The 25,143-nt window shown below is 41.2% G+C and overlaps 1 protein-coding gene across 3 annotated transcripts in view; it reads left to right on the plus strand.

Moving 5' to 3' along the window:
- The window catches only part of LOC105494924 (eukaryotic translation initiation factor 2B subunit gamma), a 147,031-nt gene that overhangs the window by 49,649 nt on the left and 72,239 nt on the right, over nucleotides 1-25,143 (plus strand). For all 3 annotated transcript variants that reach the window (XM_011763955.2, XM_071094090.1, XM_071094091.1), the window contains one exon: nucleotides 14,933-15,044. In XM_011763955.2, coding sequence (XP_011762257.2) covers nucleotides 14,933-15,044 — 112 coding nt within the window. The remainder of the gene's footprint in view (nucleotides 1-14,932; nucleotides 15,045-25,143) is intronic.

Below are 25,143 nucleotides of genomic sequence, written 5' to 3' on the forward strand. Positions count from 1 at the left end.
AATGCTTATAACTATTGATTAGATTCTTTAATGTCCTTTCATATGCAGAGGGGAGCATTCAGAACTATTTGCATTGTATTTAAGACTCAAATAATTGAATGCATATATCTAAGAAACAAACAAAGACAAATCTAATTTAAAATTAACTTTTAAAAATAGGCCAGGTGCAGTGGCTCACACCTGTGATCCCAGCACTTTGGGAGGCCGAGGCGGGTGGATCACAAGGTCAAGAGTTTGAGACCAGCCTGGCCAGCATGGTGAAACCCCGTCTCTACTAAAAATACAAAAATTAGCCGGGCATGGTGGCATGTGCCTGTAATCCCAGTTACTCAGGAGGCTGAGGCAGGAGAATCACTTGAACCCAGGATGGGGAGGTTGCAGTAAGCCAAGATCATGCCACTGCACTCCAGCCTAGGCAGCAGAGCAAGACTCTGTCTCGGGGGTGGGGGGGAAAGGAATTAAAGTTACTATCACAAATTTAGTATGGCTGGTTCTTTTCACCGCTTCAGTCACCCTGAATGACTAATAAATGTGATAGTTCTTTCTTTTTCTTTTTGTTTTTTTGTTTTTGTTTTTGTTTTTGTTTTGAGATGGAGTCTCACTCTGTTGCCAGGCTGGAGTGCAGTGGCAAGATCTCAGCTCAGTCCAGTCTCCACCTCCCGGGTTCAAGTGATTCTCCTGCCTCAGCCTCTCGAGTAGCTGGGATACAGGCACACGCCACCACACCCAGCTAATTTTTGTATTTTTAGTAGAGATGGGGTTTCACCATGTTGGCCAGGATGGTCTCTTATCTCTTGACCTCATGATCCACCCGCCTCTGCCTCCCAAAGTGCTAGGATTACAGGCATGAACCACCGTGCCCGGCCAATAGTTGTTGATCATGCTTATCTTCCTAGGATTATAACATACTTATTTTACTTATAACATACTTATTTTGATATTTATTTTCCGAGGATTCTAGTAGTCCTTTTATGAGTTTGAATTTTTCCTGAATGATGTGTTTTTTTCCTTGAAGTTTTCCTCTGGAATTAGGTTTTGCTTTGCCAGCATTATGTAACCCACTATTTTGTCTTTATTATATATTGGCATATTTTGTTACAATTATTAGACTATGTATAGCCTATTAACTTCTTACTATTATTAATAAATAGAGCCACTTAGAACCTTCATACTTAGGATTTGAATACTCTAGTTAATATTTTTAGCTCTCCTTTTTAGGACGTTTGGTTAAATTGTAATTTTCCAGTATAACGTTGAAACTTGTTTCTAGTTGCTTTTTGTGTTCAGATGATCACTGGTGCAGATTAGTTGTTGGATACTTTTTCTACATTATTGTTATGTAATGGTACTCATGCTGATCAGTCTTTTTGTTCTTCATATGGTTTCTGCTTTTGCAAGGTCTGGTTTACTTACAATTCCCTGTATTCATTCTTTTCTGCCTACACAGATAGAAATAAATATATAACCAGATTTTATAAACAGATAAATGTTTTATAATGAATTTTTTTTGTTTCCTTTGTCTGTACTCTTATTTATAAAAATCAATTAAAAAATAAACTTATCCTTATTCTTGTCATTAGAACTTTTCTTTAAATTTTCTCCCTTTTCATAGGCATTGATAGAACTTTTTTTTTTTTTTTGAGACAGAGTCTCGCTCTGTCACCCAGGCTGGAGTGCAGTGGCCAGATCTCAGCTCACTGCAAGCTCCGCCTCCCGGGTTTAGGCCATTCTCCTGCCTCAGCCTCCCGAGTAACTGGGACTACAGGCGCCCACCACCTCGCCCGGCTATTTTTTTGTATTTTTTAGTAGAGATGGGATTTCACCGGGTTAGCCAGGATGGTCTCGATCTCCTGACCTCATGATCCGCCCATCTCGGCCTCCCAAAGTGCTGGGATTACAGGCGTGAGCCACCGCGCCCGGCCGATAGAACTTTTTAATACACTTTATATATAGTTTTTATCTCTTAAGTATCATTATAAATGCACAGATTTTCACAATTCCCTTTCTTTTATTGTAAATTAACAATTTATAATTGTATAAATTTATGGGATACAAAGCAATGTTATAATTTATGTATACAATGTGGAATAATTAAATCAAACAAGTTAACATATCCATCCTTCAAATATTTAACATTTTTCATGGTGAGAACATTTGAAATTTATCCTCTTAGCAATTTTGAAATGTACAATACTCTATTGTTAACTATATTTACAATGTAATTATATTTTAAATTAACTGTAACTATTAGCTACCTACCATTCATTTAAAAATGTTTTCATGCTTAAATTGTCAGTTTGACCAGTGAAAGTTCCTTTAAGCTGGATCCTTTATCCTCTTTGAAAAAGTGTGATGTACATTGGTAACTTTCTATAGCTGGAGTCCGAGTATAGGAGGCAGAGAAGCAGATAGGACTAGAGAAGAGCCAGATATCAGACGAAAGAGTTTGAATTCTTGCCCAAAACAGTGGGGGAGTTGTTGAAGTAAACAAGGTAATGTCATAATTAGATTAGATTAATGTTTTAAGAAGATTTTTCTTTCCTTTTCTTTCTTTTTTTCTTTTTCTTCTTTTTTTTTTTTTTTTTTGAGAAAGGTCTTATCCTGTTGCTAAGGCTGGAGTGCAGTGGCTCAATCTTGGCTCGCTGCAACCTCCGCTTCCCGGGCTCAAGCAATCCTCCCACCTCAGCCTCCCGAGTAGCTGGGACTATAGGCACGCGCCACCATGCCTGGCTAACTTTTTGTATTTTTTGTAGGGACGGTGTTTCACAATGTCCAGGCTGGCCTCAAACTCCTGAGCTCAAAAGTGATCTCCCTGCCTCAGCCTCCCAAAGTACTGGGATTACAGGCATGAGTCACCACACTTGGCCTCTTTCTTTCTTTCTTTAAAGAGACAGGGGGCACCATGGCTCAGGACTATAATCCTAGCACTTTGGGAAGCTGAGGCAGACAGATGGCTTGAGCCCAGGAGTTTGAGACCAGCCTGGGTAACATGGTGAAACCCCATCTCAACAAACAATGTTTTAAAAATTAGCTGGACATGGTGGCATGTGAGCCTCTAGTCCCAGCTACCTGGGAGGCTGAGGTGGGAGGATCACTAGAGCCTGGGATGTCGAGGCTACAGTGAGCCATGATCATGCCACTGCACTCCAGAGCCTCACTCTGTCACAAACAAACAAAAAAACAAACAAAAAAAAAAAGAGAGAGAGAGAGAGAAATTAGGTCTCATTATGTTGCCCAGGCTGGTCTCAAACTCTTGACCTCAAGCAGTCCTCCCACCTCAGCCTGCCAAGTAGCTGATATTACAGGTACCAGCCATCACTTCTGGCTCAAATTTTCATTCTTAACATGAAATTTTCAACTCCTCAATACCTATATTTTGTTACATTTGAAGGCTAAGATTCACCTAAATAACTGAGTTTTAAATTCCTCCCATAGCATGCTATGCATTTCCATCACAAGCATTTTTTAAAGGATCCTAAGTTTTTCAGATTATGTATTTGGCATGCCTCTTGGCTGCTGTTGTGTGCCAGAACAGCCTGCAGTCCACTGATTCCCAGATACGGTTTAATAGTCTAGATCTTCTACCCAATTTCCTCAAATGGTGTTCTTACTGACTTATAGGAGAATGACTAATGTCTAGATGTTTCTGGAGCCACCTTTCTTCCCCTTGCCACTTTCTTCTCAGAAGATTTATAGGAGATGTAAATACTAAAGAGGGCAGGATCAAATTCATGTTTAGACTTTTTAGAGTATTTCATTCCTGCTACAGGTCTTTACACAGCTTCCTTGCCTGAAATGCTCTCTAGCCCCTTTCTCCTCCCAACACATATATTCCAAATCCAGCTTAGCCTTCAAGTTATTTTCTGAGAAAGACCTTTCCTGACCTTTTAATATAAATTATATCCTTTTGTTGGCCTACATATAGCAGCTTGCTCTCTTATTTACTCTTTCCCCTACTGGACTATAAGCTCCATAAGGGAAGGGATCGTATCTCTTTTGTTTATTTTATTCCCAGCACCTGGCCCAGTTATGGCCCATGGTGAGCAATCAATAAATATTATTGAATGGCCTGCTTATAAAGGCAGCTCTTCTTGCCCCCCCCCACCCAGGTAAGTGAAGGTAGACGTGAGCACTAGCAGTTTAAAATCCTAAAGATGTTAATCTGAGCTGTAGTTGAATTCATGAGTAGATATTATAAGAGTGTGTGAGCTTGTAATGCTTTTAGCAATATGGATCTAGCAGACTAACTACATTGTCTATTAATTTTGTGTTTAGAAATGGTTTCAAGATTTTTAAATAAATACCTAGCACTGTACCATGATTGTTAAGAGCACAAGGTCTAGAGTTCAGACTGGGTTTCAGTACTCAAAAGCTGTGGGATTTTGGGCAAATTACTTTGATCTTCATGAATTTCATTTTCTTCTGTTGTAAAGTGAGCCTGAATCCTTTCAGGATTTTTGTGAGAATTAAGTATCATGGTTATAAGGCATGTGGCCCATTCATTACCTGAAAGATAGTAGATGCTTAATAATTTGTAATTGCTATTGTAATTTGGTACTGAAACTTAACAAATCTCATTTAATAACTTTGTAAACATTTTATATCACATATTTATTTCATGTAAAATGGCAGTGCTTTAAAAGCCACAGAATATCAGAGTGTTTTTGTTTGCATTTTTACCATAATAGCTTGTAAGTTTGAAGGGAAACTCATAGTGGCAAATGTCTAGACAAGCCTCTTTGGAAGGTTCACATGTAACTTTTTTTTTGAGACAGAGTCTTGCTCTGTTGCCCAGGCTGGAGTGCAATGGCGGGATCTTGGCTCACTGCAACCTCCACCTCCCAGGTTCAAACAATTCTCCTGCCTCAGCCTCCCGAGTAGGTGGGATTATACGCGTCCACCACCATGCCCAGCTAATTTTTTTTTTTTTTTTTTTTTTTGTATTTTTAGTAGAGACAGGGTTTCACTATGTTGGCCAGGCTGGTTTTGAACTCCTGACCTCAAGTGATCCACCCGCCTCAGCCTCCCAAAGTGCTAGGATTACAGCCGTGAACCACCGCGCCTGGCCCACATGTAACTTTTCTAGTGATTCAAACAGCCCTGTGTTTCTAGCATTTTCTAGAAGGTACCAACTTTTGGGAAAAAAAATTTTTTTTCTCAGGAAAAAAATGGACAAGTTAGAAGTGTAAGCAAGACCCAGAAACCCAGCTAAGGCCGTGCTGGGAAATGGGGTTCTAAACTCTGAGAAACCTCATTTCCTTTTTTTTTAGCAGTAGATACCATTATTATTCAGCCACTGTTTCACTATTGCTTGATACTACTTCCTGAGTGAAAGGGTGAAGAGATCAGCCTACCACAGTTACTGGGTATGTGTTATGCCAACTCTTGAACTAGGCACCAAGGCTATAGAAATGGAAAAAAAAGCCCAAAATGCCACAATATCCCTCCCCTCAAGGAGACACAAACAAGTGTTCATTGTACTCTCCCCAATCATAGGGCATTTTAAGAAACTTGGAACCTGATGGGGAAAATTAGATTAGCTATTGTGTTTTTAAAAGAATTTACAGGCTGGGCGCACTGGCTCACGCCTGTAATCCCAGCAGTTTGGGAGGCCAAGGCAGGAGGATCATTTGAGGTCAGTAGTTCGAGACCAGTCTGATCAACATGGTGAAACCCTATCTCTACAAAAAATACAAAAAAATTAGCTGGGCATGGTGGCGCATGCCTATAGTCTCAGCTACTCGGGAGGCTGAGGCAGGAGAATTACTTGAACCCAGGAGGCAAAGGTTTCTGTGAGCTGAGATTGCGCCACTGCACTCCACCCTGAGCAACAGAGCAAGACTCCCGTCTCCAAAAAACCAAAAAAGAATTTATAAAAGCCTCACATCTGTAATTGTTTACATTCACAAACATCAAACAGTAAAGGCAACACATATGAAGAGAATTTCAGTGATACCATATATACATGTATGTCTTAAAGTTGCAATAATATGTAAAAATAATTTGTTTTCCATTCCTTGTTAGAAACTTAACTTTCCTTTTCTCAATTTCAGTGAGAAGATAATATATTGCTTTATTGCAGATAATATGTTTGTTAGGGGGCTTTTTTCCCTGTACATTCCTCTATGTAATTGTTTAATACTATTATGATTTAATGACACAAATTATTGACTATTGTCTCTATAGTCCCACTGTATCTCTTGGAATACTTGAAATAGAAAATGTTCTAGGGGCCGGGTGCGGTGGCTCACTCCTGTAATCCCAGCACTTTGGGAGGCTGAGACGGGTGGATCACGAGGTCAGGAGATTGAGACCACCCTGGCTAACACGGTGAAACCCCGTCTCTACTAAAAATACAAAAAAAAAAAAATATATATTAGCCGGGCGTGGTGGCGGGCGCCTGTGGTCCCAGCTACACGTGAGGCTGAGGCAGGAGAATGGTGTGAACCTGGGGGGCGGAGCTTGCAGTGAGCCGAGATCGCGCCACTGCATTCCAGCCTGGGCGACAGAGCGAGACTCCGTCTCAAAAAAAAGAAAAGAAAATGTTCTAGGAAACTACTTTATTTAACCAATCCAATTCACTGTAGTATTTCCCAAACTCCTCACTTCTCAGAGTTATATAGCCTTGGCCCAGACTGGAATCAGTACATGTTAATGTACTTCAGAACCATGAGTGAAAACTCTTACTTGGCTGTCACCTCTTGATCAGCTTAGCTCCCTCTGCACTAACAGATGTTGGCAGGCAGTTCTGAGCCAGTACAGTATTTCTTTTGCTACAGCTTTCTTTATTTCTCTTGAAGCTGTACTACCAAAAAAAAAACCTGTTTGGGCTTCTGTGTTAACTATTTTCTCCTCTCAGTCTTCCAAATCCCACCCCATTAAAAAAAAAAACTTAAAGTGGGCCGGGCACGGTGGCTCACGCCTGTAATCCCAGCACTTTGGGAGGCTGAGGCGGGTGGATCGCCTGAGGTCAGGAGTTCAAGACCAGTCTGGCCAACTTGGTGAAACCCTGTCTCTACTAAAAATTCAAAAATTAGCTGGGCGTGGAGGTGGGTGCCTGTAATCCCAGCTATTCAGGAGGCTGAAGCAGGAGAATCGCTTGAACCTGGGAGGCAGAGGTTGTAGTGAGCTGGGATCACCACTGCACTCCAGCCTGGGCAACAAGAACAAAACTTCTCAAAAAAAAAGAAAAGAAAAAGAAAATATGGCCGGGCGCGGTGGCTCAAGCCTGTAATCCCAGCACTTTGGGAGGCCGAGACGGGTGGATCACGAGGTCAGGAGATCGAGACCATCCTGGTGAACACAGTGAAACCCCGTCTCTACTAAAACTACAAAAAACTAGCCGGGCAAGGTGGCGGGCGCCTGTAGTCCCAGCTACTCGGGAGGCTGAGGCAGGAGAATGGCGTGAACCCGGGAGGCGGAGCTTGCAGTGAGCTGAGATCAGGCCACTGCACTCCAGCCTGGGCGACAGAGCGAGACTCCGTCTCAAAAAAAAAAAAAAAAAAAAAGAAAATAAAAAATAATAAAAAATTTAAAAAATAAGAATAAAATGACTTGAAATTCCCACATACTCAATTTTTTTTTTTCTTTTGAGACAGAGTCTCACTCTGTTGCCCAGGCTGGAGTGCAGTGGCACAATCTTGGCTCACTGCAACCTCTGCCCTCCAAGTTCAAGCGAGTCTCCTGCCTTAGCCTCCCAACTAGCTGGGATTACAGGCGCCTGCCACCGCACCCAGCTAATTTTTTGTATTTTTTAGTAGAGACGGGGTGTCACCGTCTTGGCCAGGCTGGTCTCATGATCCACCAGCCTCAGCCTCCCAAAATGCTGGGATTACAGGCATGAGCCACCACGCCCGGCCTGTTTCACTCTTGTTGCACAGGAAGGAGTGCAATGGCACGATCTTGGCTCACTGCAACCTCTGCCTCCTGAGTTCAAGTGATTCTCTTGCCTCAGCCTCCCAAGTAGCTGGGATTACAGGCATGTGCCACCATGCCCGGCTAATTTTGTATTCTTAGTAGAGACGGGGTGTCTCCATGTTGGTCAGGCTGGTCTCAAACTCCCAACCTCAGGTGATCCACCCACCTCGGCCTCCCAAAGTGCTGGGATTACAGGCGTGAGCCACCACACCCGGCCATAATTTTCTAATTTACCAAGTTTTTGTTTTGTTTTTTAACCTATTTATGGCCTAACAGCATTATGTGGACAGTTGCTCAAGATAGCATCAGTGGTAAGTGGTAAGAGCCAGAACTCGAACTCATGCCTTCTGATTTCATAACCTGTGTTTTCTATTTCTTTTTTGAATTTAGTTTTTGTCTTTATCAAAGTTTTATATGCCCAAAATTTAAAGAGTATCTAATTAATAAGTAGCAGCCCCTCACCCTATCTATCCTCACCCTAGAGATGCCACTTTCAACGTTTTTAGCTAATTTTTTGGCATTTAACTCCATATCTCCAAATAACCTGCTTTTATTTGCTGTATCTTAATTTTTTTAGCTTTAAGAATTATCTGTTCACTTCTTACTATAGAATGTAAAGATTTGGTTGTGTTTTACCACATGCTCTGCCCCCGATACGTGTATGCAACGTTGTATTCGGCCCAATTTCCTAATATAATTATTCATATTGTATTGTTAATTAACTGAATATTTTGTGTTTATATTATCATGACTATATAAATAGTATTCACAGTTGAGCCTTGTAGTATATGATTACTTTTCTCTTTCCTCCCCTTGTTTTCCTAAAGATTGTATTGCTTTTTCATTTGCTTATTTTCTTTGTATTTATTACTAATTCAACCCAAGCTCCAGTTGTGTGAATTTCCTCTCCTTACATTGCAACACACTAGATGTCCTCTCAATTTCAAATTCTTCAAGGTACCTCTCCTAAAGCTTTTCTAATCTGAGTTAGTTGCCCTGCTGTAGAGCTGTCATTTTAGGTTCAGCCTTCACTGTCTTGAACCTCATGTTTTCTTCTTTCTTACTTTATACCCACATTTTCTGTAGGACATATCCCCTGGAAGCCTCCTGAGATAGAGATTGTAAGAAGTAAATTTTTGAGCTTTTGCATCCCTGAAAATGTCTTTATTCTGCCCACATAGTTGTTTGATATTTTGGCTGGATATAAACTTCTCTTGGAAATCATATCCCCTCAGAATTTTGAAGGTTTTTGTTTGTTTTGTTTTGTTTTACTCTCTTCTAGCTTTTCTATTAAGAAGCCCAACATCATTCTGATTCTTGATTATTTGCATGAAACATTGTTTTCCTCTCTTTTTCTTGGGATGGGAGGGGGAGCTTATAGGATCTTTTTGTTTCCAAAGTGCTTCAAGTGTAAACACTTAAAATCTACTCTCTTAGGAATTTTCAAGAATACAGTACATTGTTACTTACTAGTCACCAGGTTGTGTTAGGTCTCTTCATGAACTTAATCCTCCTATCTAAGTGAAATTTTGTATTCTTTGACAAAGGTCTCACAATAGTTTTTTCTTTGTTTGTTTGTTTGTTTTTTTATCACATGGTATTCCCAAGCAGACTTCCATGCAAGTACTAACTAGGCCTGACCCAGCATAGATCTGATGAGATCAGATGCCTTCAGGGTGATATGGCTGTAGACCCCCCCACCCCTACCCCATAGTCTAAGTTTCTAGTTTCTTTTTCTTGTCTTACTGTGCTGGCCAGGACCTCCAATAAAATTGTGAGTACAAAATGATGCTAGTTGGCACCCTTTTCTCATTCCTGATTTTAAAAGGAATATTTTCAACATCCCTCCAGTTAAAATGATGTTTATTACTATAGGTGTGTGTGTTTGTTTTGAGACAGTCTCTCTCTGTCATCCAGGCTAGAGTGCAGCGGCACAGTCTTGGCTCACTGCAACCTCCGCCTCCTGGGTTCAAGCGATTCTACTGCCTCAGCCTCCCAAGTAGCTGGGATTACAGGCATGTGCCACCACGCCCAGCTAATATTTGTGTTTTTGGTAGAGATGAGATTTTACCATGTTAGCCAGGCTGATCTCCAACTCCTAGCCTCAAATGATCCACCTGCCTTGGCCTCCCAAAGTGCTGGGATTATAGGCATGAGCAACCATGCCCAGCTTATTATACATTTTTATAGGTACTTCTCATCAGATTTAGAAAGTTCCTAAGTTCTGATTTATTGGGAGTTTCTTGGCCTAAGTATATAAATTTTATCAGATGCTTTTTCTGCATCTATCAAGTGGTTATATGGTTTTTCTCTGATGATATGATGATGATACCTGGGATAAACCCAACTTGGTCATGGCTTATTATCCTTTTACACATTGTATTAATTTTTACTACATAACAAACGTTCCTAAACTCTAGTGGCTTAAAACAACAAACATTTACTTGCTTATGAGTCTGTAGGTTGGCAGTTTGGCCTAAGTGTAGCTGAGATGGCTCATCTCTGTTCAAGTGATGTCAGCTCGTGTATTAACAATTACTTATAAAAGTTGCCACACATTTAACAGTTTAAAACAATACTGTGAGCCAATAATCCAGGCATGGCTTAGCTGGGTCCACCAGAGTCTTTCAGAAGGCTGCAGTCAAGATATCAGCTAGGGCTGGAGTCTCATCTGAAGGCTCAACTGGGAAGAGATTTGGTTCCAAGCTTACTTGGTTATTGGGAGAATTTCATTTCCCTCAGTACTGTTGGACTGAGCCTCAGTTTCCGCCAAGCTATTAGCCAGAAGCTACCTTCCTTTCTTTATTACTTGGGCCTTTCCAGCATGGAAACTTACTTCATCAAAGCCAGCAAGGGAAAAACTCTTCTAGAAAGACAGAAGTCACAATCTTATGTAACCTAATTATAGAAGTAACATTTTATTACCTTTGCCACGTTCTGTTGGTTAGAAGCAAGTCACTAGGCCAGCCCACATTCAAGAAGGGATATACAAGGATGTGAATACCAGGAGGCAACTATCATTCTTATCTTAGTCTCCCGTAACTGGGCTCATTAATATGTATGGAGCCTTGGCTGGACCCAGTGGCTCACACCTGTAATCCCAGCACTTTGGGAGGTGGGTGGATCACCTGAGGTCAGGAGTTCAAGACCAGCCTGGCCAGCATGGCAAAACCCCATCTCTACTAAAAATACAAAAGTTAGCTGGACATGGTAGCACATGCCTGTGGTCCCAGCTACTTGGGAGGTTGAGGCAGGAGAACTGCTTGAACCCAAGAGGCGGAGGTTGCAGTGAGCCAAGGTCGTGCCACTGCACTCCAACCTGGGCGACAGAGCAAGACCGCACCTCCAAAAAAAAAGAAAAATATACATAGAGAGCCTCAGCCTTGACAGCTGGATTTTTCTTTTCGACTAGTCTCTTACCATCCGGGGGTTAGCCCAGGCTTGTTTACAGGTTCTAAGCATGACTGCAGAAGCTACAAAGTCTCTTGAAGCCTAAACTCAGAACACACACTGTCACTTCAGCTGCACTCTGTTCAAAGCTAGTTACTGAGCAAGCCCAGATATAAAGGATAAGGAACTAACCTTACTTTTGGATAGGAGGAGCTCCAACAAGTTTGTGAGCCTTCTTAATCTACTTGACATACTATTTTGACTTGCTAATGAGTAAATTTGCCTTTTCCTTTCTCATGATATCCTTGCCTGGTTTTGGCATCAGGATCATGCTGGCCTTATAAAATGAGTTGGAATTCCCAGCTCTAGACATAGCACCTGCCATAGGGTAGGTGTACAAAGATATTTATTGGTAGAATGAATGAATCAATGAATGAATGGATAAGCAAAATGTGTGTAGATGAGACAGAAGAATCAGTCAGAGAAGTAAAAGTCAACTAGGGGAAAAAACGTGAATACTTGAATATGACAGATTTTTTTTTTTTTAAATAGAAGTTCAGTTTTATCTGCTTTCTTAAGTTTGTGTAGCCTTTCTTCTTAGGAAGACATTCTACAATTACCTGCTCTGCTCCCAAAGTGAAATTCATATTTTGCTAAAGCAGAACAGAAAGAAACCTTTCCAAGTTTCTATAATTTGTATCACATTCTGAAGTCCCAGTTACTATGATAGCTGTAAAGAAGCAATACAAGGTGGAGGGTCTAAGAGGGAGAGAAAAGGGACTAAAGTGCAACATAGCTGAAAAATTGGCTGGCTGGAAATTATTGCTCCCAGGACATCAGTGATTCAAGGTTTCTGTGAGCCTTAGGACTTGGGTAGGGAAAGCATTCCAAATTATATCCAAAAATAACATCTCCGTGTTTCTTTTTTAAATGGCTGACTCATAATGAGACCCTTACAGACTTTGTTACATTCTCAAGTTTCCATGTAATGTATAAATTGATATATGTCTAAGCTGCTATGTGGCATTTGAAATTCTCTGCAAAATTTAGCTTCAAATTGGCAGCATTTGCTCTTCCTTTTTTGGATTTCATTTGGTTATTGAACAAAAAACCCTAACATATATTTTTTTTATAATTGTTTTTCCTCATTTATATTCAAACACTGCATATAAGATGACCAGACACCATCTGATTGGTGACTTTAAATATTTTCAAGTACCTGAACTAAACATATTGCACAATTGAATAGTATATTTGGTTATAGATATACAGGCAGCTTTAGCCAACAGTGAAACATATTCTGTTATTTAGCAGCCATTGTCTGTCAGTAGGAAGCAAATTCATCTTTACAGATCTCATTTTTTCTAGAGCTAAACTTTCTGTTTCTCCTTTATAAAGAGGTATTGAGGCATTGCTTTATTTGGTTGTTGTGAGAATTAGAGGGTGTATTTTGTTTAATTTTTAAACTTAACATTTTATTTAATGTTTTAGTTAATAACACTATTATAAATGCTTTATAAATATTAATTCACTTAATCTACATAATAAACCCATGAGACAAACACTATTATTATCCCCATTTTATAGATGAAACTGAGGAACAGAGAAGTTAAGTAAATTGCTGTAACATAAACTGATAATTGGCTAAGCTGGGATTCATACCCAGGTGTTCTGGCTCCAGAACTTCTGTTCTTAATCATTCTGCTATTTTGTCACTATGTGAAAATGTTTCTGTAAGGTATAGATACTGTACAGTTTAGTAGCACATATTATTAAGTATGTAACACTGTACTAGATGTTATGGAAGATATAAAAGAATCAGAAGCCTGCCTTTGAAAAGTTTATAATCTAGTTGGGGAAGAGAAGTAACATAAGTAACATTATGACATAGAAAATAGCAATAATATAGCAGCCTGTAAGATCACTGTCTACCAAGAACCATTCACACATAATAAAATATACACTTTTTTAAATGCCTTATACATAGCATAGAATCTACTGCCTGTAGTTAATGTTGATTGAATGTGAATGATTTAAATAATATTATTCCCATTTTCACAGTAAGAAGACCTGGGTTATTATTTGCAGAGAGAAAATTCTTTAAAAAAAAAAAAAAAAAATGAAGTGCCCTAAATAAATAAAGTAACATTACTTACTTATTTATTTATTTATTTACTGAGATGGAGTCTCGCTCTGTTGCCCAGGCTGGAGTGCAGTGGCGTGATCTCAGCTCAGTGCAGCCTCTGCCTCCTGGGTTCAAGTGAGTCTCCTGCCTCAGTCTCCCAAGTAGCTGGGGTTACAGGCGCCCGCCACCACACTCAGCAGCTGATTTTTTTATTTTCAGTAGAGACGGGTTTCACCATGTTGGCCAGGCTGGGCTGGAACTCCTGACCTCAGGTGATCCACCTGCCTTGGCCTCCCAAAGTGCTGGAATTACAGGCATGAACCACTGCCCAGCATCTCTCTTTCTTTGTAATATATATTCAATATATATATATAAGGCATACATAATATAATATATATAATTATTTTCTGAGCTATCTGAGAATAAGTTGCAGATATGATTTTCCTTTGTCTTTAAATATGTCGATATGTATTTCCTCCATCTCCTCCAAAAATGATAGTCTCTAAAAACAGGAAATTACGTTGGTACCATACTTCAATATACAGACTTTATTTAAACTTCACCAATTAACTTGATAATATCCTTTAGAGCAGTACAAAACAAGTTTGATCACCCATGTTTTAAATACCATGGCATGTGCTATAGGACACTCATTGGTATAGTTTGCATGTTCCCCCAAATCTCATATTGAAATGTAATCCCCAGTTTTGGAGATAGGGCCTCGGGGGAGGTGTTTGGGTCATGGGTGCGGATCTCTCATGGCTTGGTGCTGTTCTTGTGATAGTGAGTGAGTTCTCGTTTAAAGGTATGTGGCATCTTGCCCCCAGCTCTCTCTTATTCCCCTCTCTTGCCATGTGACTATTCTGCTCTCACTTTACCTTCTACCATGAGTAAAAAGTTCCCTGAGGCTTCCGCAGAAACCTCCTGTATGCTTCCTGTATACCCTGCAGAACCATGAGACAATTATAAATTATAAGTATTTCTTTGTAAATTACCTAGTCACAGATTCTTTATGGTAACGCAGAATGGCCTAACACACTTATTATGGCTCCTCTCTCATCTCAATCCTGTGGTTTTTTTGTTTGTTTGTTTTTGTTTTTTTTGAGATGGAATCTCACTCTGTCACCCACGCTGGAGTGTACTACAGTGGCACGATCTCAGCTCACTGCAACCTCCACCTCCCAGGTTCAAGTAATTCTGCCTCAGCCTCCCAAGCAGCTGGGACTACAGGGCATACTACCACACTCGCCTAATTTTTGTATTTTTAGTAGAGACAGTGTTTCACCATGTTGGCCAGGCTGGTCTCAAACTCCTGACCCCAGGTGATCCACCCAACTCGGCCTCCCAAAGTATTGGGATTACAGGCGTGAGCCACTGCACCCACCCTTCAATCCTGTGTTGGTTCCAAGAGCACTGAGCAGATACTGTGTTCCCTGGCTTATTCATGCAGGCAGGGCAAATGGCTTTATTTGATTTTTTTTTTTCTTTTGTATGATTCAGTGGAGCAGCGTGACTTCATTGGAGTGGACAGCACAGGAAAGAGGCTGCTCTTCATGGCTAATGAAGCAGACTTGGATGAAGAGCTGGTCATTAAGGGATCCATCCTACAGAAGTAAGCCCTAGGGTGTTTTCTTCTGGCAATTATCCTTGTCTTAAAACAAAATAAAACCACCCAGTGGGTGGGAAAGAGGGAATGAAAACTAGACTATACTGTGTGAAATTGACAAAAGTATGTGAATATTTTTCCCATGAGACAAGATGAAGGCTTTTCTTCACTGCATAAGCCTGTTTCTCTGTCTTTTCTTGCCAAGGTAGAGCCAAATCCTGCATAAGAGTCAGGCAAAGCAGCTGTGAGAAGAACAAGACTGTCTTTCTGACAATGTTATAAAACCCCCTTTAAAAAAAAAAAGCGGTGAAAAAAACACAACATAAAATGTACCATTCTAACCTTTGGTTTTTTGTTTGTCTTTGTTTTGTTTTGTTTTTTTGGTTTGTTTTGTTTTGGTTTGTTTTTTGTTTTTGTTTTTCGTTGTTTGAGATGGAGTCTCACTCTGTCACCCAGGCTAGAGTGCAGTGGTATAATCTTGGCTTACTGCGACTCTGCCTCCTGGGTTCAAGTGATTCTCCTGCCTCAGCCTCCTGAGTAGCTGGGATTACAGGTATGCATCACCATGCCCAGCTATTTTTTGTATTTTTAGTAGAGATGGAGTTTCACCATGTTGGCCAGGCTGGTCTCGAACTCCTGACCTCAAGTGATCTACCTACCTTGGCCTCCCAAAGTGCTGAGATTATAGGCATGAGCCACCATGCCCGGCCCATTCTAAGTGGACTTTTTTTTTGAGATGGAGTCTTGCTCTATTGCCCAGGCTGGAATGCAATGGTGCAATCTGGGCTCACTGCAACCTCTGCCTCCCAGATTCAAGCGATTCTCCTGCCTCAGCCTCCCAAGCAGCTGGGACTACAGGCACCCACCACCACACCCAGCTAATTTTTGTATTTTTAGTAGATACGGGGTTTCATCATATTGACCAGGCTGGTCTTGAACTCCTGACCCGTAGTCCACCCGCCTCAGTCTCCCAAAGTGCTGGGATTACAGGCGTGAGCCACCATGCCCGGCCCTAACTGGCTATATATATATATATATATATATATATATATATATTTTTTTTTTTTTTTTTTTTTTTTTTTTTTGAGACGGAGTCTTGCTCTGTCACCCAGGCTGGAGTGCAGTGGCCGGATCTCAGCTCACTGCAAGCTCCGCCTCCCAGGTTTACGCCATTCTCCTGCCTCAGCCTCCCGAGTAGCTGGGACTACAGGCGCCCGCCACCTCGCCCGGCTATTTTTTTGTATTTTTTAGTAGAGATGGGGTTTCACCGTGTTAGCCGGGATCGTCTCTCGATCTCCTGACCTCATGATCCGCCCATCTCGGCCTCCCAAAGTGCTGGGATTACAGGCTTGAGCCACCGCGCCCGGCCCTAACTGGCTATTTTTAAGTGAACAGTTCAGTAGTGTTAAATGTGTTCAAATTGTGGTGAAACAGATCTCGAGAACTTTCATCTTGCAAATCTGAAATTCTATACCCATCAAACAACAACTCCCCATTTTTTTTCTCCCCACAAGTCCTTGCTACCTATGATCTACTTTAAATGTCTCATGTAAGTGAAATCATACAATATTTGTCTTTTTGTGACTGTCTTTTTATTTTACTTATTTACTTATTTTACTTAGCATAATGTCCATGTTGTCCATGTTGTAGCATATAACTGGATTTCCTTTTTTTTAAGACTGAATAATATTCCATTGTATGTATATACCACATTTTGTCATCCATTTATCTTCTGACAGACATTTGAGTTGCTGCCACCTCTTGACTGTTGTGAATAGTGCTGCAGTGAACGTGGGTGTACAGACATCTCTTCAAGACCTTGCTTTCAGTTCTTTTGGATATATATTTAGAAGTGAGATTACTGGATCATATGATAGAGAACTATGATGTTTAATTTTTTGAGGAAGCTACATACTGTTTCCATGGCATTTTCACTGTTTTATAATCCCACCAAGTGGGATTAAGATCCCCAGTTTCTCCACACCAGTACTTACATGGTAACTGATATCAGATACAGAAGGAAAAGAGACAGTTCATTTGTGTTATATCAAAACAAATAAAACATCCAGGCAGAGCCGTGACTCAAGCATGAATAAGATCAAAAGAATCAGAATGTCAGCTGTACAAATATGCTACAGAAAACAAAATGAAAGCAAGAAAAATATCCTGTAAAAGACAAAGAAGCTATCCTGAAAAGAATATAGCTCACGAAATAAAAGAAATTTTCTTAAAACTATGCAACTGCATAACCATAAAACTACTTATTAAAACATGAATTTAATAAATAAAAGTTCAGCAATGAGATGATAAAAAAGAGGATATTATAGAACTAAAAAAAAAGAGGATTGGCCGGTTGCAATGGCTCATGCCTATAATCCCAGCACTTTGGGAGGCAGAGGCGGGTGGATCACAAGGTCAGGAGATGGAGACCATCCTGGCTAACACAGTGAAACCCCGTGTCTACTAAAAATACAAAAATTAGCCGGGCGTGGTGGCATGTGCCTGTAGTCCCAGGTACTTGGGAGGCTTAGGCAGGAGAATCACTTGAACTGGGGAGGCAGAGGTTGCAGTGAGCCAATCTCGTGCCATTGCACTCCAGCCTGGGCGACAGAGTGAGACTCCGTCTCAAAAAAAAAAAAAAAAACCAGGCTTAAATAATTACAGAGTTAATACATTTTAAAATAGCAAAAGAATGGAATAAACACCACTGAAAATCAAATTGTTGGCAAAAAGGAATGGTTTCAGATATGAGTGATCTAGGTAAAAAAGAAAATCGTTTAAGAAATTGGAATCTCTGAGGTTGGAGGATCGCTTGAGTCTAAGAGGTTGAGGCTGCAGTGAGCCATGGTTGTACTACTGTACTCCAGGCTGGGTGACAGAGCGAGACCCTGTCTCAAAAAATGAAAGAAAGAGAGGGAGAAAGAGAAGGAGGGAGGGAGGAAGGAAGGGAGGGAAAGAAAGAAAAGAAAGAAATTAGAATTTCATAGAAATGAAATACAAAGATGATTAAATGTAATTAATGAATTAATGCCTCCGAATTAGAACATGGATTTCTTTTTTTTTTTTTTTTTTTTTTTGAGACGGAGTCTCGCTCTGCCGCCCAGGCTGGAGTGCAGTGGCCGGATCTCAGCTCACTGCAGGCTCCGCCTCCCGGGTTCACGCAATTCTCCTGCCTCAGCCTCCCCAGTAGCTGGGACTACAGGCGCCCGCCACCTCGCCCGGCTAGTTTTTTGTATTTTTTTTTTAGTAGAGACGGGGTTTCACCGTGTCAGCCAGGATGGTCTCGATCTCCTGACCTCGTGATCCGCCCGCCTCGGCCTCCCAAAGTGCTGGGATTACAGGCTTGAGCCACCGCGCCCGGCCGGATTTCTAGAAAGAAAGAAATGAAGGGGGAAGAAAACATCAGTGAAATTATTTTTTAATTTTTCTTAGGATAAAAGGAGCTGGATTTCTAGACTGAAAGGAAACTGAGTTCCCAGTAAAATGGAGAAAAGAAACATACCAAGCCGGGCGCGGTGGCTCACGCCTGTAATCCCAGCACTTTGGGAGGCCGAGGCGGGCGGATCACGAGGTCAGATCGAGACCATCCTGGCTAACATGGTGAAACCCCGTCTCTACTAAAAATGCAAAAAAAAACTAGCCGGGCGAGGCGGCGGGCGCCTGTAGTCCCAGCTACTCGGGAGGCTGAGGCAGGAGAATGGCGTGAACCCGGGAGGCGGAGCTTGCAGTGAGCCGAGATCGCGCCATTGCACTCCAGCCTGGGAGACTAAGCGAGACTCTGTCTCAAAAAAAAAAAAAAAAAAAGAAACATACCAAGTTTATCATTGTGAAATTTTATAACTGCTAACAAAGAGACCTTACAAGCTCCCGGAGAGGAGAGAGGATATCATATACAAAGGAATTAAAATAGCTTTGAACTTCCTAACAGCAACACTGGCAACTATAAACAATGCCTTTAACATTCTTATTTCTATCTAATCAAACTATCAATCAAATATGAGAGTAGAATGAGAACTTTTTAGACATTTGCTTTCCATGCATCTGTTTTCAGAAAGCTACTAGACAAGGATGCACACTTTTACTGCTGTTACCCAACATAGTACTGGAAGTCCTAGCTAAAGCAGTCAAACAAGAGAAGGAAATAAAGGGCATCTAAATTGGAAAGGAAGAAGTCAAATTATCTGTGTTTGCAGATGATATAATTTTATATTTGGAAAAACCTAAAGACTCCATGAAAAACTATTAGAACTGATAAATACAGTAAAGTTCCAGGATACAAAATCAACATATGAAAATCAGTAGTATTTCTATGTGCTAACAGCAAAGAATCTGAAAAAGAATTAGCCGGGCATGGTGGCATGTGCCTGTAGTCCCAGCTACTTGGGAGGCTGAGGCATGAGTAGTGCTTGAAGCTGGGAGGCGGAGCTTGCAGTGAGCCAAGATGGTGCCGCTGCACTCCAGCCTGGGCAACAGAGCAAGACTCAGTCTCAAAAAAAAAAAAAAGAATCTGAAAAAGAAATCAAGAAAGTAATTCTATTATAATAGCTACAAATAAAATAAAATACCTGGGGATTAACTTAACCAAAGAAGCAAAAGATGTCTACAATGAACATTATAAAATATTGATGCAATAATTTGAAGAGGACACAAAAAGTGGGAAGATATTCCATGTTCATGGATTGAAAAAAATCAGTATTATTACAATGTAGTTGTTACAATTACTCCTCAAAGCAATCTACAGATTTTTTTTTTTTTTCTTGAGAGAGCATCTTGCTCTATATCCCAGGTTAGAGTGCAGTGGCATGATCTCAGCTCACTGCACCTTCCACCTCCCAGGCTCAAACGATTCTCCTGCCTCAGCTGCCCAAGTTGCTGGGATTACAGGCGCCCACCACCACGCCCAGCTAATTTTTGTATTTTTAGTGGAGACGGGGTTTCACCATGTTGCCCAGGCTGGTCTCGAACTCTTGACCTCACGTGACCCACCCACCTCAGCCTCCCAAGGTGCTGAGATTACAGGCATGAGCCACCACGCCTGGCTGCAATCTACAGATTTTATGCAATCCCTATCAAAATACCAATAACATGCTTCACAGAAATAGAAAAAGCAATCCTAAAATTTATATGAAATTGGCTGGGCATGGTGGCTCATGCCTGTAATCCCAGCACTTTGGGAGGCCAAGGCAGGTGAATCATTTGAGGTCAGGAGTTCGAGACCAGCCTGGCCAATGTGGTGAAACCCCATCTCTACTAAAAATACAAAAATTAGCTGAGCATGGTGGTGGGCACCTGTGATCCCAGCTACTTGGGAGACTGAGGTGGGAGAATCACATGAGACGGAGGTTACAGTGAGCTGAGACTGTGCCATTGCACTCCAGCCTGGGCAACAGAGCAAGACTCCATCTCAAAAAAAAAAAAAAATTACATGGAATTACAGAAGACCCAGAATAGCCAAAGCTATCCTAAGCAAAAAGAACAAAACTACAGGAATCATATTACCTGACTTCAAATTATACTACAGAGCTTTGGTAACCAAAACAGCATGGTACTGGCATAAAAACAGACATATAGGTCAGTGGAACAGAATAAAGAACCAGAGATAAATCCATACACCTTCAGTGAACTCATTTTTGACAAAGGTGCCAAGAATATACGTTGGGGAAAGGACAATCTCTTCAATAAATGGTGCTAGGAAAACTGGATATCCATATGCAAAAGAATGAAACTAAACCCCTGTCTCTTTCCATATACAAAAATCAAATCAAAATGGTTAAAGACCTAAATCTAAGACCTCAAACTTTGAAGCTACTACAAGAAACCATTGAGGAAAGTCTCCAGGACATTAGTCTGAGCAAAGATTTCTAGAGTAATACCCCACAAGTATAGGCAGCCAAAGCAAAAATGGACAAATGGGATCATATCAAGTTAAAAAGCTTTTGTACAGCAGAGGAAACAGTCAATAAAGTGAAGAGACAACCCACAGAATGAGAGAAAATATTTGCAAACTACCCATCTGACAAGGGATTAATAACCAAAATATAGAAGGAACTCAAACAACTCTATAGGAAAAAACCTAATCTGGGCTTTTAAATGGGCAAAAGATCTGAATAGACATTTCTCAAAAGAAGTCATACAAATAAATGTCAAGCAGATATATGAAAAGGTGCTCAACATCATTGATCATCAGAGAAATGCAAATAAAAACAATGAGATGTCATCTCACTTTAGTTAAAATGCCTTTTATCCAAAAGTGAGGCAGTAGCAAATCCTGGCAAGGTTGTGGAGAAAGGGGAACTCTCATATGCTGTTGATGGGAATGTAAATTAGTACAGCCACTATGAGTAACAGTTTGAAGGCTCCTCAAAAAACGAAAAATGGAGCTACCATACAATCCAGCAATCCCACTCCTAGGTATATACCCACAAGAAAGGAAATCAGTATATTGAAGAGATATTTGCGTTCCCATGTTTATTGCAGCACTATTCACAATAGCCAAGATCTGGAAGCAACCTAAGTGTCCATCAACAGATGAATGGATAAAGAAAACGTGGTACAAATACACTATTGAGTACTATTCAGACATAAAAAAGAATGAGATCCTGTCATTTGCTACAACATGGATGGAACTGGAGGTCATTATGTTAAGTGAAATAAACCAGGCACGGAAAGACAAACTACATGTTTTCACTTACTTGCTTGTGTGAGCTAAAAATCAATGTAACTCATGGAGATAGAGAGTAGAAGGTTGGCTACCAGAGGCTGGAAGGGGTAGAGAGCGTGGGGGCGTGGGGGGAGGGGGGAATGGTTAATGGGTACAAAAAATTAGTTAGAAAGAATGAATAAAACCTAATATTTGCTAGTGCAACAGGGTAACTATAGTCAAAAACAATTTAATTGTACATTTTAAAATAACTACGAGAGTATAATTGGATTGTTTATCACTCAAGGGATAAATGCTTGAGGTAATGGATACCTCCGTTTACCCCGATGTGATTATTACATATTGTATGCCTGTATCAAAATATCTCATGTAACCCATCAGTATATGTACCTAGCATGTACCCACAAAAATTAAAGATTAAATCAAAAAAGGAAAGCTGCTAGAGTTTATGTAACACCAAAACCTTAGCATAAACTAAGAAAGAGGAAGACACAGGATATAAGAAAAAGGGCATTCATGCTTGAACCTGGGAGGCAGAGGTTGCAGTGAGCCTAGATCGCATCATTGCACTCCAGCCTGAGCAACAGAGGGAGACTCTGCTCAAAAAAAAAGAGAGAGAGAGAGAAGAAAGAAAGAGAAGAAAGAGAGGGAGGGAGGGAGGGATAGAGGGAGGGAAGGAAGGAAGGAGAAGGGAGGGGAGGGGAGGGGGGAGGGGGGAGGGAGGGAGGAAGGAAGGAAGGAGAAGGGAAGGGAGGGGAGGGGAGGGGGGAGGGAGGGAGGGAGGAAGGAAGGAAGGAAGGAAGAAAGGAAAAAAGGAAAAAAAGGAGGGACAAAGGACATTCAGGCTGGGTGTGAAGGAAGGAAGGAAGGGAGGGAGGGAGGGAGGGAAGGAAGGAAAGGAAGGGAAGGAAAGGAAGGAAAAAGGACATTCAGGCCAGGTGTGGTGGTTCATGCCTGTAATCCCAGCACTTTGGGAGGCCAAAATGGGCAGATCACGAGGTCATGAGATCAAGACCATCCTGGCCAACATGGAGAAACCCCATCTCTACTAAAAATACAAAAAAAAAAAAAATTTGCCGGGCATGGTGGTGCGTGCCTGTAATCCCAGCTACTCAGGAGGCTGAGGCAGGAGAATCACTTGAATCTGGGAGGCGGAGATTGCAGTGAGCCAAGATTGCACCACTGCCCTCCAGCCTGGCGACAGAGTGAGCCTCCGTCTCAAAAAAAAAAAAAAAGGACATTCAATTAAGATAAAATGAATCCCCACGATGATGATGAAGGGAGATTCCAGGCTAACACATGTACACCCAGTGTAAATGGCAACCAGACCAGACTGGAATAGGTCAGAAAACTTGGGAATGATTTATTCAAGATGATCATATTTCTTCTGATGAAAATGACACAATGTAATGTGTTTCAACATTTTGAGATGATTTGGAGCACTTAGTAGTTAGTTTGGAGTTGTATTGGTAAGCACCTAGAAAATCAAGAAGGCGATTATTCACACCAAGGCAAACTACAAAAATGTGCAGGTGAAAAAATTCTTAGCGACTGCGTGGTTCAGCTGTAACTAGTTTTTTTTTTTTTTTTTCTTTTTTTTTGAGACAGAGTCTCACTCTGTTGCCCAGGCTCAAGTGCAGTGGCTGATCTCAGCTCACTGCAGCCTCTGCCTCCTGGGTTCAAGTGATTCTCCTGCCTCAGCCTCCCAAGTAGTTGGGATTATAGGATGCACCACCACGCGTGGCTAATTTTTTTTGTATTTTTAACAGAGATGGAGTTTCACCATGTTGGCCAGGCTGGTTTCGAACTCCTGACCTCAAGTGATCCACCCACCTCAGCCTCCCAAAATGCTAAGATTACAGGCCTAAGCCACCAAGCCTGGCCTGTAACTGATATTTAAATATGCATGCTAATGCAATCACTGATACAGTCTAACCCAAATTATGATTTAATTACTTTGGAATGATGAGAGGAGGTTAGTATGTTGGACACATGAGGGAAGAGTGAAATCGTCCTCTTCTATAGTTAGTAGCTAATACATGGAGCTGAAGTCATAATAATTTAAGCATCGATTATTGAGCTGACCAAAATAATATAACAATTATTGGGAAGGTAAAAGGCATAAGGAAGGCCGGGCGCGGTGGCTCAAGCCTGTAATCCCAGCACTTTGGGAGGCCGAGACGGGCGAATCACGAGTTCAGGAGATCGAGACCATCCTGGCTAACACGGTGAAACCCCGTCTCTACTAAAATACAAAAAAAATTAGCCGGGCGAGGTGGCGGGCGCCTGTACTCCCAGCTACTCGGGAGGCTGAGGCAGGAGAATGGCGTGAACCCGGGAGGCGGGGCTTGCAGTGAGCTGAGATCCGGCCACTGCACTCCAGCCTGGGCAACAGAGCCAGACTCCGTCTCAAAAAAAAAAAAAAAAAAAAGGCATACGGAAGTATGGGTGTATATGATGGGAGCAGGGTTGATGATGAAAATAAGTTAAGTCCTGTTTTCCACAATGGAAAATCAGATTATTCCTGAAATGGAAAACCCGAGAAATACCAGTATAAGAATGCTACTGGCAGCACTTTGGGAGGCAGAGGCAGGCGGATCACCTGAGGTCAGGAGTTTGAGACCAGCCTGTCTAACTTGGTGAAACCCCGTTTCTACTAAAAATACAGAAAATTGGCCAGGTTTGGTGGCGCATACCTATAGTCTCAGCTACTCGGGAGGCTGAGGCAGGAGAATTGCTTGAACCTGGGAGGCAGAGGTTACAGTGAGCCAAGCTGGCGCCATTGCACTCCCGCTTGGGCAGCAAGAGTGAAATTCTGTCTAAAAAAAAAAAAAAAAAAAAAAGCAACTATGCTATTGCTGGGCACAGAGGCTCACTCCTATAATCCCAGCACTTTGGGAGGCCAAGATGGCCAGATCACTTGAGGTCAGGAGTTCGAGACCAGCCTGGTCAACATGGTGAAATCCTCTCTACTCAAATTAGAAAAATTATTTGAGTGTGGTGACAAATACCTGTAATCCCAGTTACTCGGGAGGCTGAGGCAGGAGAATCGCTTGAACTTGGGAGGCGGAGGTTACAGTGGAGCCAAGATTGTGCCACTGCACTGCACTCCAACCTGGACTTGGAAGACAGAGCAAGACTCCATCTCAAAAAAAAAAGAAAGAAAAAAAAGTGTTATTGGTGGAAAAATAAATACTAAGTGGATCTGCTAAAAGAGTTAAAAATGGGCATATCTGGGGAACAGAAAATGGGCAGGAAAGGGAATAGATGGTCAATTTTTTCCTTAAAAGCTTGAGAAACGACTTGCCGTTTTATGTGCATATGTAACTTCAATTTTAATTTTTAAAAATAAGAACAAGGTATAATACATTAAAAGTTTCTGAATCAAGTAAAATCTAAAGGTTTTTTTTGTTGTTTGTTTGTTTGTTTGTTTTTGAGATGGAG

Source organism: Macaca nemestrina, chromosome 1, assembly GCF_043159975.1.
Source record: "Macaca nemestrina isolate mMacNem1 chromosome 1, mMacNem.hap1, whole genome shotgun sequence".
Taxonomy (NCBI): Eukaryota; Metazoa; Chordata; class Mammalia; order Primates; family Cercopithecidae; genus Macaca; species Macaca nemestrina.